Source organism: Micromys minutus, assembly GCF_963924665.1.
Source record: "Micromys minutus genome assembly, chromosome: 15".
NCBI classification, from domain to species: Eukaryota; Metazoa; Chordata; class Mammalia; order Rodentia; family Muridae; genus Micromys; species Micromys minutus.
Window position 1 is genome coordinate 4,159,253 of NC_137984.1, and position 15,119 is coordinate 4,174,371.

The 15,119-nt window shown below is 42.1% G+C and overlaps 2 protein-coding genes across 2 annotated transcripts; both read left to right on the top strand.

Annotated features, from left to right (window-relative positions):
- Positions 1-6,817: 6,817 nt before the first annotated feature.
- Positions 6,818-7,864, top strand: TAAR9 (trace amine associated receptor 9; the record flags this gene model as incomplete). Its single annotated transcript, XM_080929307.1, has 1 exon — positions 6,818-7,864. One exon carries the CDS (start codon positions 6,818-6,820, stop codon positions 7,862-7,864), a length of 1,047 nt encoding a protein of 348 aa, XP_080785433.1.
- Positions 7,865-13,760: 5,896 nt separating this feature from the next.
- On the top strand, positions 13,761-14,795 carry LOC308430177 (trace amine-associated receptor 8c; the record flags this gene model as incomplete). Its single annotated transcript, XM_080929308.1, has 1 exon — positions 13,761-14,795. One exon carries the CDS (start codon positions 13,761-13,763, stop codon positions 14,793-14,795), a length of 1,035 nt encoding a protein of 344 aa, XP_080785434.1.
- Between the last annotated feature and the right edge of the window lie 324 nt (positions 14,796-15,119).

Genomic DNA, 15,119 nt, shown 5'->3' on the forward strand with positions numbered 1-15,119 from the left:
TTATAGACTATTTAGCAGTATAGCAGAAAACTACCCAACATGGAGAATGAGCCAGAGATACAAACAGGAAAAGGGTAGAAACTCCAAATAGCATGAGCAGGGAAAGTTTCCATAGCATATCAGAGTGCGAATTCAGTCAGAGGAACTATTACGAGGAACTCAAGAGAAGCATCAAATCAAACACAAGGGCAGAAATATCAGACTTACACTAGACTTTTCCCCAGACAAGCATGCCATGAAGCAAGGAGACACTTCAAGCTCAGCGTAACAACTATGAACTGTGACTTCTACTCCTGAGAAAGAAACAACCACATTTAATACAACAAGCAAATTCCCAGAAACTGATATGATAGAAGAAGTACTCACAGCCCAACCAATCAGAAGACCACCTCGCACAGCTGTGAAAGCCAGAAGATATCCCATGAAGCCATTTTACTTCATGGTTCCTGGACATCCTCACCAACTCAGTCTTCCTGAAGTTTCTTACCACAACTGACTTGTTCAGCATCCCAAAACAACAAGATTTCAGGTAACATTTTTCTCAGGTCATAGTGCAGAACTGTAAAGTCACTAATGTATTTCCATGTGACCTGGGAAAAGCGGTTCCATTATCTTACAGTGACATTTAGGAGATGCCTGAAAGTGAAGACTTGTTATGAATCATCTCGTTCCCATTTGTGTACTCTGGTGATTGATGATAATAATGACAGTCTGCACTTCTACTGAGAACCGTTACCAGGTAAACTTCTAGACCTCCAGAAGATGTGTCCAAAAGATGAGACTTTACCCAAAACCTGATGTCACCTTGGATTTTAGGAACAGCAGGGCCTCCCGGACAGATCACCCCATGATGACAGCAGGATCATTATCTTATAGCAACTGGTATCTCTCTCAGCAATAAAGACTTCTTTGAACCATCGTAAAGAACCAGATCCTACTTTAACAGAGACAACTTAGTTATACACACATGCCCCTTGCCTACAACCCCATTCCATCTTCTATCTAAGCCTAAAGCCCATGTATACTGCAAATTAAAATCAAGGAAGAATAATGTAGAGCGGGCTGGTGCGCCACAGGACTCCTGCATAGAAGCAGCTCATATTCCGGAGAGTGTGATGGGATATTCTGTACTTGAGACGTTCAGCTGCATATTTGAGCTCACAGGTTATTGGGTATTTGCAGAGGATGTTAATAGAAACAGTAGAGGAAGAGTAGATGCCATCCAGACATAGACTTGGAGGTGGAAGAGTAGCAAGAAGTAGATATTTGTGTAAAGTCACTAACTCCTCTGAAGGCTCCTTTTCTTAGCACTTTAATGTGGCTGTTTATTTGCAATGTGGAAATTTGAGACGGAATACAATACAACATGAGAGGGGATACAATACAACATGAGAGGGGATACAATACAACATGAGAGGGGATACAACAATACAGAGTGAGAGGGGATACAATACAACATGAGAGGAGATACAATACAACATGAGAGGGGATACAATACAATGTGAGAGGGGATACAATACAACATGAGAGGGGATACAATACAACATTCCATATTTATGTGTTGATGTGCATATGTGACACTGATGACTAGAGACAAAGAGGACATGAGCTGAGAGGGATCGAAGGGAGGCATGGGAGGGTTTAGGAGGAAAAGGGAGGAGGAGACAATAGGATTATACTTTAATTTGAATATTTTAAAAGGGTTATAAATAGAGGAAAATCAATATGGACTCAAAACTTGTTCAGCAGGTCCTCGGCAGCCCTCTGCATCAGCATCTGTGTGCTGTGGCTCTCTGGCTGCTGCGTCTCAGCCTCCCCACTCTGCAACTGCTTTCTTCTCATCCTCCTGGTGTGTGTGATGCCACACTCAGCAGTGAGAACAGACTTCTTGGAGTACCTTGACCAAGAGCAAAGGCAAGCGTGAAGTCTCCACTTCTCTCCCCACGTCCTCTGTCTGCTGGAGTTTGTGGGCTGTGGCCTGTCTGTGTTGCCTGTCTGTTCTCTGTGTCTGTTCTGTCCCCATCACCTGTTATGTGTCTGCTGTGCCCGGGTGCATTCTGTTTCTGTGTCTTGCCTAATAATGGGTTGTTCTGTCTTTATTGAAAGGAACAGAGGCTGCTGACAGAGGTATTTGTTTTGTTTTGTTTTGTTTTTCTGGAGCTGAGGACCGAAGCCAGAGCCTGGTGCTTGCTAGGCAAGTGCTCTACCACTGAGCTAAACCCCAACAGAGTTTCAAAAGAAATCATTTCACTGCAACCAACTGACCCAGGATAGCTCTCAAAGCCGCAGCCATATGTTGCTTCTAATGCATATGCAATCCTGTTTTGTTTAGGTTTTATTTCCACCCGTTTACTGTAGCAAATGGTTGTCATAATACACACATATATCCATACTTTACTCTGGGTCAGGGGAATGAAGGGATACAGGACATTACCACCACACACCTGTCAACCCAAGGCTTCCTGAGGTTAGTTACACCGTTACCTTAAAGATGAGTTAAACTTAATTAGGCCGAGCCTACAGTACAGAACCTTTATATGATCTTAAGGCATCTTTGAAGTGGGAACTTAAGGGTTCTTTAGAAAGTCAGTTGGGTTGGATGGTGTTTTGCTGGACAAACCAGTGAAGGAGTGTTTAGCTGAAGTTGGTACAGGTGAAGGGCTAAGGCAGAAGGAACATTTAGCTGAAGCAGACACAGAACAGAGGATGTTCTGCTAAAGCAAGCACATGACAGGTCACGTGACAAAGGATTTCTCGCTAATCACAGGAATGTATTGGCCTGTCTTACGTTGTGCCTGCTTCATTTGTTGGGATTCCACAGAAATAAATGCACTGAAAAACATCTGGCGGTGAGATGGGGGGGTTCTTGCCACTTCCTCGGACTTTAATTGGCAGAGTGACATCAGCTGAGACAGACTCACGAGCTGGAGCAAGACCCATGGAGGGCTCGTGATGCTTGCAGGGAACATGAGAAGGGTTCCAAGGACAGTGACAGGGGCTGAGCTTGGCTTGCTTGCATAGCTAAATGCTTCCTGGTCTCAAGTGTTTGCTGGTCTTACATTCACCGAGAGAGATACAGCTGAGAACTGCTCCTCGTGTCCCTCTGGGTCCCTCCTTCTGACGTGTGCTGAGACTGAAGCCTGGCTGGCTGTGCTACGTCATGCCAATGCTGCTGATTCTTGTTTGCTACCCTGACTATACGAAATTCGACCACTGCTACATCTGTGAAGTGTTTGCTTCACCACCCATGGTGGGTGGGGGGCTGGAAGGGAGGTGAGCGATAGGAGGTGTTTTCTGAAACTTCATCACCACACTGACACAGTTTGTACTCACTACAGCAATTCTATGATAGGCAGAAGTTGGTACTGTGTGGGTACAATGTGCCATTGTGCAGTATGCACAAATTACATCAGTCTTGACAGCTAAAATGTACTTTTTAGGTGGCTTAGTTTTTTTTTTTTTAATGTATTTACATTTGAGATGTTATCCCTTTACCCCACCCTGCTCCCCTCCCCCTCCCCCTCTACGTGTCTTCACGAGGGTGCACTAGTTCCCAATCACCCTCTCCACAATGTGAGAAGAGGCCTTGGCTTCCCCTGCACTGAGTAAACATGCCCTCACTGGACCAAAGGCCTCTTCTCACATTGTTGCCAGACACTGCTATTCTCTGCTACATATGCAACTGGAGCCATGGCTTCTCAGTGTGTGTTCAATGGTTGGGGTCCTAGTCCACAGGGGGCTGTGGAGATTTGGTTGGTCGACAATGATGTTCTTCCCATGAGGCCGCAACCCCCTTCAGCTCCTTAATTCCCCTCTCCCTCAGCACCCTCACTGGGGTCCCTGTGCTCAGTCTGATGGTTAGCTGCAAGCATGCTCTGCTGCATGACTCTGGCAGAGCCCCTGAGGAGGCACCCCTGTCTGGTCCCTGCCAGCAAACACCTCCCAGCATCAGCTATAGTGCTTGGGCCTGGTGGCTGCACATGGGGTGGATCCCCAGGTGAGGCAGCCCCTGAAAGATTCCCCTCTTCAATCCCTGCTCTTCTGCTTGATCCTGTACCTCCTCTCGTAAGTGTTTTGTTCTCTCCTCTAAGCAGGACTAAAGTTTTCACATTTTGTCCTTCTTTCTTTTTGAGCTTCATAAGGTCTGTGAATTGTTTCTTGGGTGTTCAGAGCTTTCTGGGGCTAATATCCAATTATCAGTGACTGCATAATGTGGCTCAGTTTTAAAACTAATTTTTTAGGTTAGTACATAGAACACTTCAGCTACAACTGCTTACAGAGAATTCCCACCCTATGAAAAGAAATTTTTAAAAAGTTAAGACAGTTCTTTTAGCAGATATTGTCACGGGGTGTGGTATGACTATCTTGTTCTCTTACCAGTAAACCACTTCTTAGAGAAAATGTGTCTGTTGTGTTGACTAAACTATTTCAATAATACGTTTATAGAGGCAAATGCAGCTATACCGAGGCCCTCACAGCTTTATTTGGCTAAACTAGCTTTCTTTTTCATCATCTCCTCTGCCTCTTCTTCCTCCTCTTCTTTTTTCTTTTCTTCCTCCTCCTCTACTATATCTTATATACAGATCTGTCCTTAATTACTGTGACCTTGTTAGTCTCCTTTCTGACTACTTATCCATCTTTATTCTCCATTATTACATTGGCATTTGAGATGTGTACTAGGTGCCTATCCACATTGTCAGCAGTGTTCTCATGGAACGGTGTGACCTTAACAAAGATCTCCTCCTTAGTTTCCGGCATAAACGTGGCTTTGGTTGTCCCTTTCCCTCTCCTTATCCCAGTGTTGGGAACAACATTTCTTTAAGAAATCCTGATCTCTCTTAGAAATAAAGAACTCCACTGAAGAACAATATGGATCTTGGAGGCGCTTGTTGCCCTGGAGTCTTTGCGTCTCTGGTAAGGGAAAGGATCAAGAGACTGTTGAGACTGAAAGTTTCTATTCTGGAGTTCAAGGATAGAGAACTAGGAAAGACAACCATGCTTCTTGCACAAGACCATCATTGGGTGGACATAGAGGCATGGGGCGGTTATCCAAAGACCGAGGACTCAGAATTCATTACACAGACATTTAAAATTAAAAAAATTAGAGTGAAATACTTTAGCTCTCCTGAGAGTCAACCAAAACACATGTGGACTTTGTTCGAAGACGGAAACTAGAAAGAAAACAGGTCACCAGTAAGATACTGTAACTTTGGACATGCTGATGTACAAACATGGAGAGTTACCACCAGGGGGAGCCCAAGCGTGACCAGGTACACTGTGCCTAAAAGGGGAACGTTCATTCTGGAAAAACAAACCAATTAGAGCTCTGTATAAATCAAAGTCAACACAATTTGTGAACCTTGTAACAGCACACGCATCATTTAAAAACTTGTAGACAGAGAAACCCATTAACAAAATAAGTGGTAAAAACAAAAGACACGTCTGATGTCTGAAAATCCTGAATTTCTAACACACGTGACCTGAGATAAACGACCTTGAGTAGAGTTGATTTTCTGGGATAGAGATGAATAATATTAAAATCCAGGCGTCTCTTACTCACAAAGTAGAAACTAATCCCTTGCTTGTCTGGTACATTTTAGAAAGCCTTTTACACTGTAAGGTCTTCTAAAACCAGATTCAAACACACCCGGAACTATCAGTCAGTACCTTGGGTGTCAGCATGCTTGCATATTTACAGGACTCAGCAGATGTACAAGTATCTGCTCACACACACCCCAAGATGCTTCCACTCACTCCCGTTTAAAACTAAGCTTCCTGAAGTACAAGGAGAGTTATGTTGTTGTTGTTGTTGTTGTTGTTTTTAATTCTCCCTGGTTTTAGACAACTCACACAGTATTTTCCTAAGAAATACTTTCATAATGATTATCTTAGTAACCGTTTGGTAATAGGTTTCCAGGACACTTCCAGCTGCTCAAATCATCAAAACAAAAAGACAGTAAGTCACAGATGAAGTACAGTCCTCAAGTGTACGTAAGGTGACTATGAGTAAGCTCTTCCCAGCCTTCACACTCTATACTATGGGGATTTTGAAATTACAATTTCAAGGATATGTAATTTATTTTTTCCAGTTTAAAAAAAAAAAGCAGAACCAAGTCGGTGATTGCTGGACAATGTCTACTCTGGGGAGATGAGGAAGAAGTAAATAAAATCCAGCCAATGATGGCCAAATCATTTCTCAATCCTAGTGACAATTTCAAAAGGTAAGATTACATCTGCAGAAAATAACTTTTCTAATTATTAATAATTTAAATTCCAGGAGGATAATAATGGTAATATAGTAATAATAGTTCAAAGATATAATATAACATAAAATAAGCATTAGACTATGTACTTTTACTGTTCATTTACTTAGTAATACATTTGAGTTTTAAAATAGCTCTCTGCAACAAGTTTTTGTTTCTTGTTTTTAAAGATTTATTTATTATATATAAGTACACTATAGCTGTCCTCAGACACACCAGAAAAGGGTATTATATCTCATTACAGATGGTTGTGAACTACCATGTAGTTGCTGGGATTTGAACGCAGGAACTCTGGGAGAGCTGTCAGTGCCCTTAACCACTGAACCATCTCTCCAGCCCCAAGTTTCTGTTTCTTACCAACTCTGGAGCATTTCTGGAAAAGACTAACATGGGCATGAGACAGCAGGCAGAAAGTATGAGTGCAAAGGCTACATTCAGTTTAACTGGAGTTTTTGTTTCTGTTTCCCCAGGAGGTTTTGAAGTTGTCAACCCCATGTTGTTTCAGGTTCTAGCATGGAAGCCCGGGGCGTTTAAAACGATCAAGACCGAGGGCAATGGCAAGCGACTTCTCCCCAGCGGGATCCATGGAGCTCTGCTACGAGAACGTGAATGGGTCCTGCATCAAAAGCTCCTACTCACCCTGGCCACGAGCCTTCCTCTACGCGGTCCTTGGCTTGGGAGCGCTGCTGGCAGTGTTTGGGAACTTACTGGTCATGGTCGCCATCCTCCACTTCAAACAGCTGCACACACCGACGAACTTCCTGGTGGCCTCCCTGGCCTGTGCCGACTTCCTGGTCGGGGTGACAGTGATGCCCTTCAGCACGGTGCGGTCGGTGGAGAGCTGCTGGTACTTTGGGGACAGTTACTGTAAGTTCCACACGTGCTTCGACACCTCCTTCTGTTTTGCGTCTCTGTTTCACTTATGCTGCATCTCCATCGACAGGTACATAGCTGTTACCGACCCACTGGCTTATCCGACCAAATTCACCAGATCGGTTTCGGGACTGTGCGTCGCTCTCTCTTGGTTCTTTTCTGTCACGTACAGCTTTTCCATCTTTTACACAGGAGCCAACGAGGAGGGGATCGAGGAATTGGTGGTTGCTCTGACCTGTGTGGGAGGCTGCCAGGCTCCCCTGAATCAGAACTGGGTTTTACTTTGTTTCCTGTTGTTCTTTCTGCCGACTGTTGTCATGGTGTTTCTATATGGCCGGATATTTTTGGTGGCAAAGCACCAGGCTAGGAAGATAGAGGGTACAGCCAACCAACCTCAGGCCTCCTCTGAGAGCTACAAGGAAAGAGTAGCCAAGAGAGAGAGGAAGGCTGCCAAAACCTTGGGGATTGCCATGGCTGCGTTTCTCGTGTCCTGGCTGCCCTACATTACAGATGCTGTGATTGATGCCTACATGAACTTCATAACTCCCCCGTACATCTATGAGATCTTAGTGTGGTGCGTTTACTACAATTCAGCTATGAACCCCTTGATATATGCCTTTTTTTATCCTTGGTTTCGAAAGGCAATAAAGCTTATTGTGAGCGGCAAAGTCTTCAGGGCTGATTCATCAAGAACTAATCTATTCTCTGAAGAGGCAGCTGCAGGTTAAAACAATCGCTGTAGAGGTTTGAAATCTGACTAGGATTTATGGTCAGAGGTAAAACTAAACCTGTGATCTAGCTAGGTCCCATAATCGCTCACCCAGCAGGAGATCTGACTTTCAAAGGCTGTCCTGAAACACAGTCTTCTTAGTGTGTCTGTACATTACAGAGCAGAGCAACAGGTGGCCTGTCTGTTAACTCCTTCCGCAGCCCTATGCTCCTTAACGTTTTTGCTTTGACCTGAAGTTTCTACTCTTTTCTTTGAGTACTTTGAAGGAGTGTAGTTTCCCTCCCATGGTCAGTTTTCTCCCATAATGAATGTTTAGATATTGACAATAACATAAAGAAAATGAAGCTCTTACAAACATGGAATTAGGTTAGAAGGGAACAAAGCATTCTTTAAAGCTTATCTTGCATGAGAAGCAAACATGATTACACATTATTTCAACATTAATTTTTAACCTTAAGGAACTTTACAAGGCACTAGCACTTAGATCTGATGAGTGACTGAAAACTGCTAAACACACACAAAGGCTCACATTTCTAGAACCCGGTAATCACACCTCCCCATTTTACAGATACAATTTACAGATATAAACAGGTCCACAAGAAACGTGTGTGCTTTTACTGCCTTGCAGCATGGCTTTTAGAGAACACACTGGATTACTGAAGGGTCTGCACATGAATAAAAATGATCCATTTGATGAGGGGAGTTGTTTGTCTTGTTATTTTTCAGACAGTGTCTCACTTTGGTGCCTGCGGTGGCCTGACACTTGAGATTTAGACCAGGCCAGCCTTGAACGCAAAGAGATTTGTCTGCATCTTGACTACTCTTTTAAAATTTAAAGTAAGATGTGAATTTCACATTTTAAAGTGTTAGTTCATATTAGTATGTTTTAATATTTGCGATCTTCCTTTGAGTCAAAGAAAGCACATTTGGTGCTCAAAACACATAAAGCTGGAATCCATGAAGGGCTGTATTAATATTTCAAAAACTTGGCTACTCTGAGAATAGCTCCCACTTTCTAGTCCTGTAAACATTTCTCAATCAACATGATTTTTATTTCATTTCAATTAAAATATGTATTGTGTCTTCAAGATACAGTGTGGAAACACCTCATGAGAAGGAAGTCCTTGCTTCCATCTTTGTGTAGGTAGCCAACCACACCCAAGATTCTGTACAAGCTGAAGTTACACCTTTGTAAAGTGACATAGTTCCATGTAGACAGTCTCATAGTGGTTTGTAGAATTCCTGCTGCAGGGTTTAGACCTGAAACAGTCAGAAAACACTTCAGATGCAATGAAGCCACATGATGTCTGATGTTCATACATTTTGAGTAGAATCGAAGAGTGTGTAGCAGGAAGAAGCTAACAGAGGAGGAAACATGAAGTTTCCCATCAGAGCACCTGGCTGTGGTTAGGAAACAACCACAGGCCAAGGTTCTGCTGCTCAACTTTCCAGAGACAGCTGTTAGCTCCTGTCCTGTGGTCTCACTCCTAAAGACTTCACTGACAGCTCGGTCTGCTAGCCTGTGGTCACTGACAGCTCGGTCTGCTAGCCTGTGGTCACTGACAGCTCGGTCTGCTAGCCTGTGGTCACTGACAGCTCGGTCTGCTAGCCTGTGGTCACTGACAGCTCGGTCTGCTAGCCTGTGGTCACTGACAGCTCGGTCTGCTAGCCTGTGGTCACTGACAGCTCGGTCTGCTAGCTTGTGGTCACTGACAGCTCGGTCTGCTAGCCTGTGGTCACTGACAGTTCGGTCTGCTAGCCTGTGGGTCAGATGTGTCTTTATACCAACATGTTCTTTCCTTCTGTTGTAAATGTAAACTTTGTACTAGCACTTATAGTAACAGAGACAAGAACCTTAAGTTATTGAAAGGCACATACTATCCTCTTCATTTTTAGCTCTTTTTTTTTACCTTTGTAGAGCACATTCTTAGAGGAATAGATTATAAAGGTAATAAATTCTAACTAGAAATGCCTTAAGTTCTTCCCTGCATCACTATGTGTGGAATATCCTCCAACTTCTGGTAAAATTCCTGTGTTGGTTTTCTCAAGATCAGACAGAATGTTAGCACTGGTCCATCCTCTAGACTATGATGCCCTGATTCTTAGAAATCAAGCAAAAGCCTTTGCCTGTTACACACCAAGAGCCTTCAACACCATGGATACGCACAGAGCCAGATCCATGGAAGAGGGAAATGAGCTCTTCTCTCTAATGGTCTCTATTATCTCAGACACGGGGCTGAACTTCATCTTTCAATCTAGTGATCTGTAGCTCTTGATTAATTTGCTTTGTACAGTAAAAGCTTCCATAACGTTACAAAGAAGAACTAATCTATTTTTACCCACCATAGCTATGGAAATACTGTGCCTCTAATATAAAGGAATTATTGTTAAATAAAGCTTTACTTTATTCATCAAATATAAATCTATTTTAGAATATTTCTTAATTCACAATAGCAAAAAAACAAATTAAAAAAACAAATTCAAATGTGTTTTTTCAGGTTGATACTTAAATTGACAACTAAATTATATCAAGCTCTGTGTATTTTAAATAGTATTTAAAAGATGTGCTCAGACACATCACATAAAATATCAGTAAATGGACAATTCCCATCACTACTCTTCAATATGGCAATGTTTACAATAATTTGGTTGTAAGGCTATCGGTATTTTGTTAATAACAAAATATAGACACAGTAATCATGGATTGGGGATATAGAACAGTGATAGAGCTTGCCTAGTATTTGTGAGGCCACAATTCTCATTCCAAGCATAGCTAAGGATGAATGAATCAACATTTGTGTATTTTGGATACTAGCCCTCTATTGGCTATAGGTTAGTGAAGATCGTTTCCCAATCTGTGGGTTTCCATTTTGTCCTATTGACAGTGTCCTTCGCCTTACAAAGGCTCTCCAGGTTTATGACCTTCTATGTGTCAATTGCTGATCTTAAAGACTGAGCCAATGGTGTTCTGTTCAGGAAAATTTCCCCTGTGCCCATGTGTTCCAGGCTCTTTCCCATTTTCTCTTCTGTTAGATTGTATCTTGTTTCATGTGGAGGTCTTTGGTATGCTTTGACTTCAGTTTTGTACAAGGGAATAAATACAGTACAACTTGCATTCTTCTATGTGCAGATTGCCAGTTATACCAGCACCAATTGTTGAGATTTTTTTCTTTTTCCCATTGTATGGTTTTGGTCTCTTTGAAAAATATCACATATCCATGGACGTGTGGGTGTATTTCTGGGTCTTCAATTCTATTCTATTGATTCACCAGGCTGTCTTTTTTACCAATACCATAAAGTTTTTATTCACTAGTGCTCAGTGGTATATTTTAAAGGCAGGGATTGTGATTTGCCCAGAAATTCCTTTATTGTTGAGAATTGTTTTTGATATCTTCTTTTCTGTTTTTCCAGATGAAAGTGAGAGTTGGTCTTTTCATGTATGTGAAGAAATATGTTATGATTAGCTAGGAATTGCATTGAATCTGTACATTACCTTTTTTAGGACAATCATATTGATGCAAAACTACCTAATAAAATACTTGCAAAACAAATATAGAACACATTAAAACCATGGTTCACCACAGTCAAGTAGGTTTCATACCAGGGATGCAGGGATAGTGTAATGTACAAAAGCACATTGCTCTTGAGTCCCCCGTGCAGCCTAGGCTTCCGTCCCGTGGAAGTTGGAAGTGGTCCTGGTCACCATGTTCCGTACTACTACTTGGCTCTCCCATCAAGATGCCTGAGGAAGTGCACCATGTAGAGAAAGAGCTGGAGAATTTCTTTCAGGGAGAACTTGCCCAGCTCATGTCCCTCATCATCTTGGACAAGAAGGTAGAAAAAGTGACAATCTCCAACAGGCATGTGTCTGCTCTTGCTGCATTGTGACAAGCACCTATGGCTGGACAGCCAACATGGAATGGATCATGAAGGCCCAGACACTGCAAGACAACTCTTCAATGGGCTACCTGATGGCTAAGACACACCTAGGGATCAACCCTGACCACCCCACTGTTGAGACCCTGTGGCAGAAGGCTGAGGCAGACAAAAACGACAAAGCTGTCAAGGACCTGGTGCTGCTGTTTGAAACTGCTCTGCTCTCCTCTGGTTTCTCACTTCAGGATCCCAAACTGACTGCAGCCACATCTACTGCATGATTACACTAGGCCTCGGCACTGGTGAAGATGAGGTCACCAAAAAAAAAAAAAAAAAAAAAAAAAAAAAAAAAAAAAAAAAGCCTAGTGCTTCTGTTCCTGATGAGATCCCCCAGTGGAGGGTGATGAGGATGCCTCTTGCATGGAAGAAGTGGATTAAGGGCTCCTGGGAAGCCTATGCCCTCTGTATAGTATCCCTGTGGCTCCTCCAACAGCCTTGACTGGACCTGACCCACCTGGTCTGCTCCTGACTACAAGAATCTCTTCTATCCTGTCCTTGGACGTTAAGGCAGGAAGATCCCCTCCCAGAGAATAGAGGGTTAAGTGTTGTGTGTTGTGATTTTTTTGTTTATTTTATGTTGTTCTGAGATTAAAAGTATGCAAAAATAAAAACCAAAATCTGTTAATGTAATCGACTATATAAACAAAATTAAAGGGGAAAAAAAATCACAGGATCATCTCATTAGATGCTAAAAAACTATTTGACTAAACACAACACCCTTTCATTTTAAAAGACTTGGAGAGAGGCCCACACATAAACATTGTAAAGCCAATATACAGCAAAAGAGCAGACACTATCAAATTAAATAGAGAGGAACATGAAGCAATCTCACTAAAATCAGAGAAAGTCAAGGCTGTCCTCTTTCTCCCAGTCTATACTATATAGTATTGAAGTTCTAAATAGAGCAATAAGACACCAAAAGAGATGAAGGGGATAAAAGTTGGGAAAAAAAGTCAAGGTATCAGTATTTGTGGATGATATAGTAGTATATTTAAGTGACCCCCAAATTTCCACAAGAGAATTCTTACAGCTCATAAATATCAGCAAAGTGGCTGGATATCAATTGCACTCAAACAAATCAGTTGCCTTCTTTGATACTGTGATAAATGGGTTGAAAAAGAGAACAGGGAAACAAGACCCTTCACAGTAGTCACAAAAGATATAAAATGTCTTAGTGTAATTTTAACCAAACAAATGAAAGACTCCTATGGCAAGAACTTCAAGTCTCTGAAGAAAGAAATAGAAGACCTCAGAAGATGAAAGGAGCATAAACCTCATGCTCATAGACAAGTAGGATTAACAAAAATGAGGGCTGTTTTCTTTAGACATCTGAACTAAAATAAAAGTTCTTCACCCACCAGGTAGAAATATCTATGTATCATGCTAAGAATATTAAATAGATAATACAATTGCCAAAAACCAAACTTTTCAGACCAGTCAAAAGGTGCTTGGTCCTGGCTATCAGCAATATTCTCCCAATTAGCAATGCACGGAGAAATACAATTCAAAGAACTTACTGATTATAATTAACAACAGTGGGCGTTTGGATTCACACCTTGCACTGTAGGGATTCCTCATGAGGAGTTCACCATGGATGGGGTGGATGGGCTGTCTTCTCCAAACAGCATAGGGCTTGAAATACTACTAAAGGTGGCCGTTAGAATATGCTCTTATATTTCTAGCCATCATCTTTTGCAAGAAAGAAATCCTCCAGGTAATGCTTTTCCTGCACAGTTGAAAATTGGTATTAAGTTTGTGTGGGACTAACAGTAAAACTTAACATTAAGATAGGAATAGTTGTGTGACTATAGATGGGGAGATTGATTTTCTGAGTTGTTATGTGGCAATATTTAAAATCAGCTGTTCAGGATGGAGTTCATTTCTTCGGTTTGTATATCTCACAATTACTGTTGTCTTCTGGCAGGACAGAAATCCCTCAAGCATCAAAAAGCAGAATCATGTCAAGCAACTTTTCCCAACCAGCCCTGCAGCTCTGCTATGGGAACATAAATGGATCCTGCATTAAAACCTCCTATTCACCAGGGCCCAGGGTCCTCCTGTATGTGGTCTTTGGCTTTGGGGCTGTGCTGGCAGTGTGTGGGAACCTCCTGGTGGTGATTTCAGTTCTCCATTTCAAGCAGCTGCACTCTCCAGCCAATTTCCTGATCGCCTCTCTGGCCAGCGCTGACTTCATGGTGGGCATCTCTGTGATGCCCTTTAGCATGGTCAGGTCCATCGAGAGCTGCTGGTACTTTGGAGACACATTTTGTAGCCTTCACAGCTGCTGTGACGCGGCTTTTTGTTACTCTTCCCTCTTCCACCTGTGCTTCATCTCTGTTGACAGGTACATCGCTGTCACGGACCCTCTGGTGTATCCCACCAAGTTCATGGTGTCTGTGTCTGCAGTTTGCATCAGCATCTCCTGGATTCTGCCCCTGGTGTACAGCAGTGCAGTGTTCTACACAGGCATCAGTGCTAAGGGGATTGAAAGCTTAGTAAGTGCTCTAAACTGTGTCGGGGGCTGCCAAATCGTTGTCAATCAAGACTGGGTTTTAATAAGTTTCCTGTTATTCTTTATACCTACCCTGGTTATGATCATTCTCTACAGCAAGATCTTTCTGGTAGCCAAACAGCAAGCTGTAAAAATTGAAACTTCTATGAGTGGAAGCAAAGGAGACTCATCCTCAGAGAGTCACAAAGCCAGAGTGGCCAAGAGAGAGAGGAAGGCTGCGAAAACCTTGGGGGTCACTGTGGTGGCGTTTATGGTCTCGTGGCTGCCGTACACAATTGACACCTTAATTGATGCTTTCATGGGCTTCATCACTCCTGCCTATGTTTATGAGATTTGTTGCTGGGGTGCCTATTATAACTCAGCCATGAACCCTTTGATCTATGCTTTCTTTTATCCTTGGTTTCGGAAAGCCATGAAGCTTATTTTAAGTGGGAAAATTTTAAAGGGACATTCATCAACTACAAGTTTGTTTTCAGAGTAAGTATTAATACAGAATTCTAAAAATACATTAAGGCAGGAAATAATGAAATGGTGACAGAATTAATTTTAAGAAATGAGCCATTCAAAGCTATGAAAGTACAACATTTTTCAAAAAAAAATTAGTCGGGGGAGTTATTTCACTGTTACACTATTAAACTGTCACCGAGATGATTCATTTAGTACAAGACTACAAGACAAACCGATACATGGTTCTTCTATGTCTTCAACGGTTTTTAACATTCACTTGCAATATGCAGTACATTGAATTTTTTAAAAGAATTTATTCATTTTATGTAGGTGAGTACATTGTCCCTTTCAGACACAC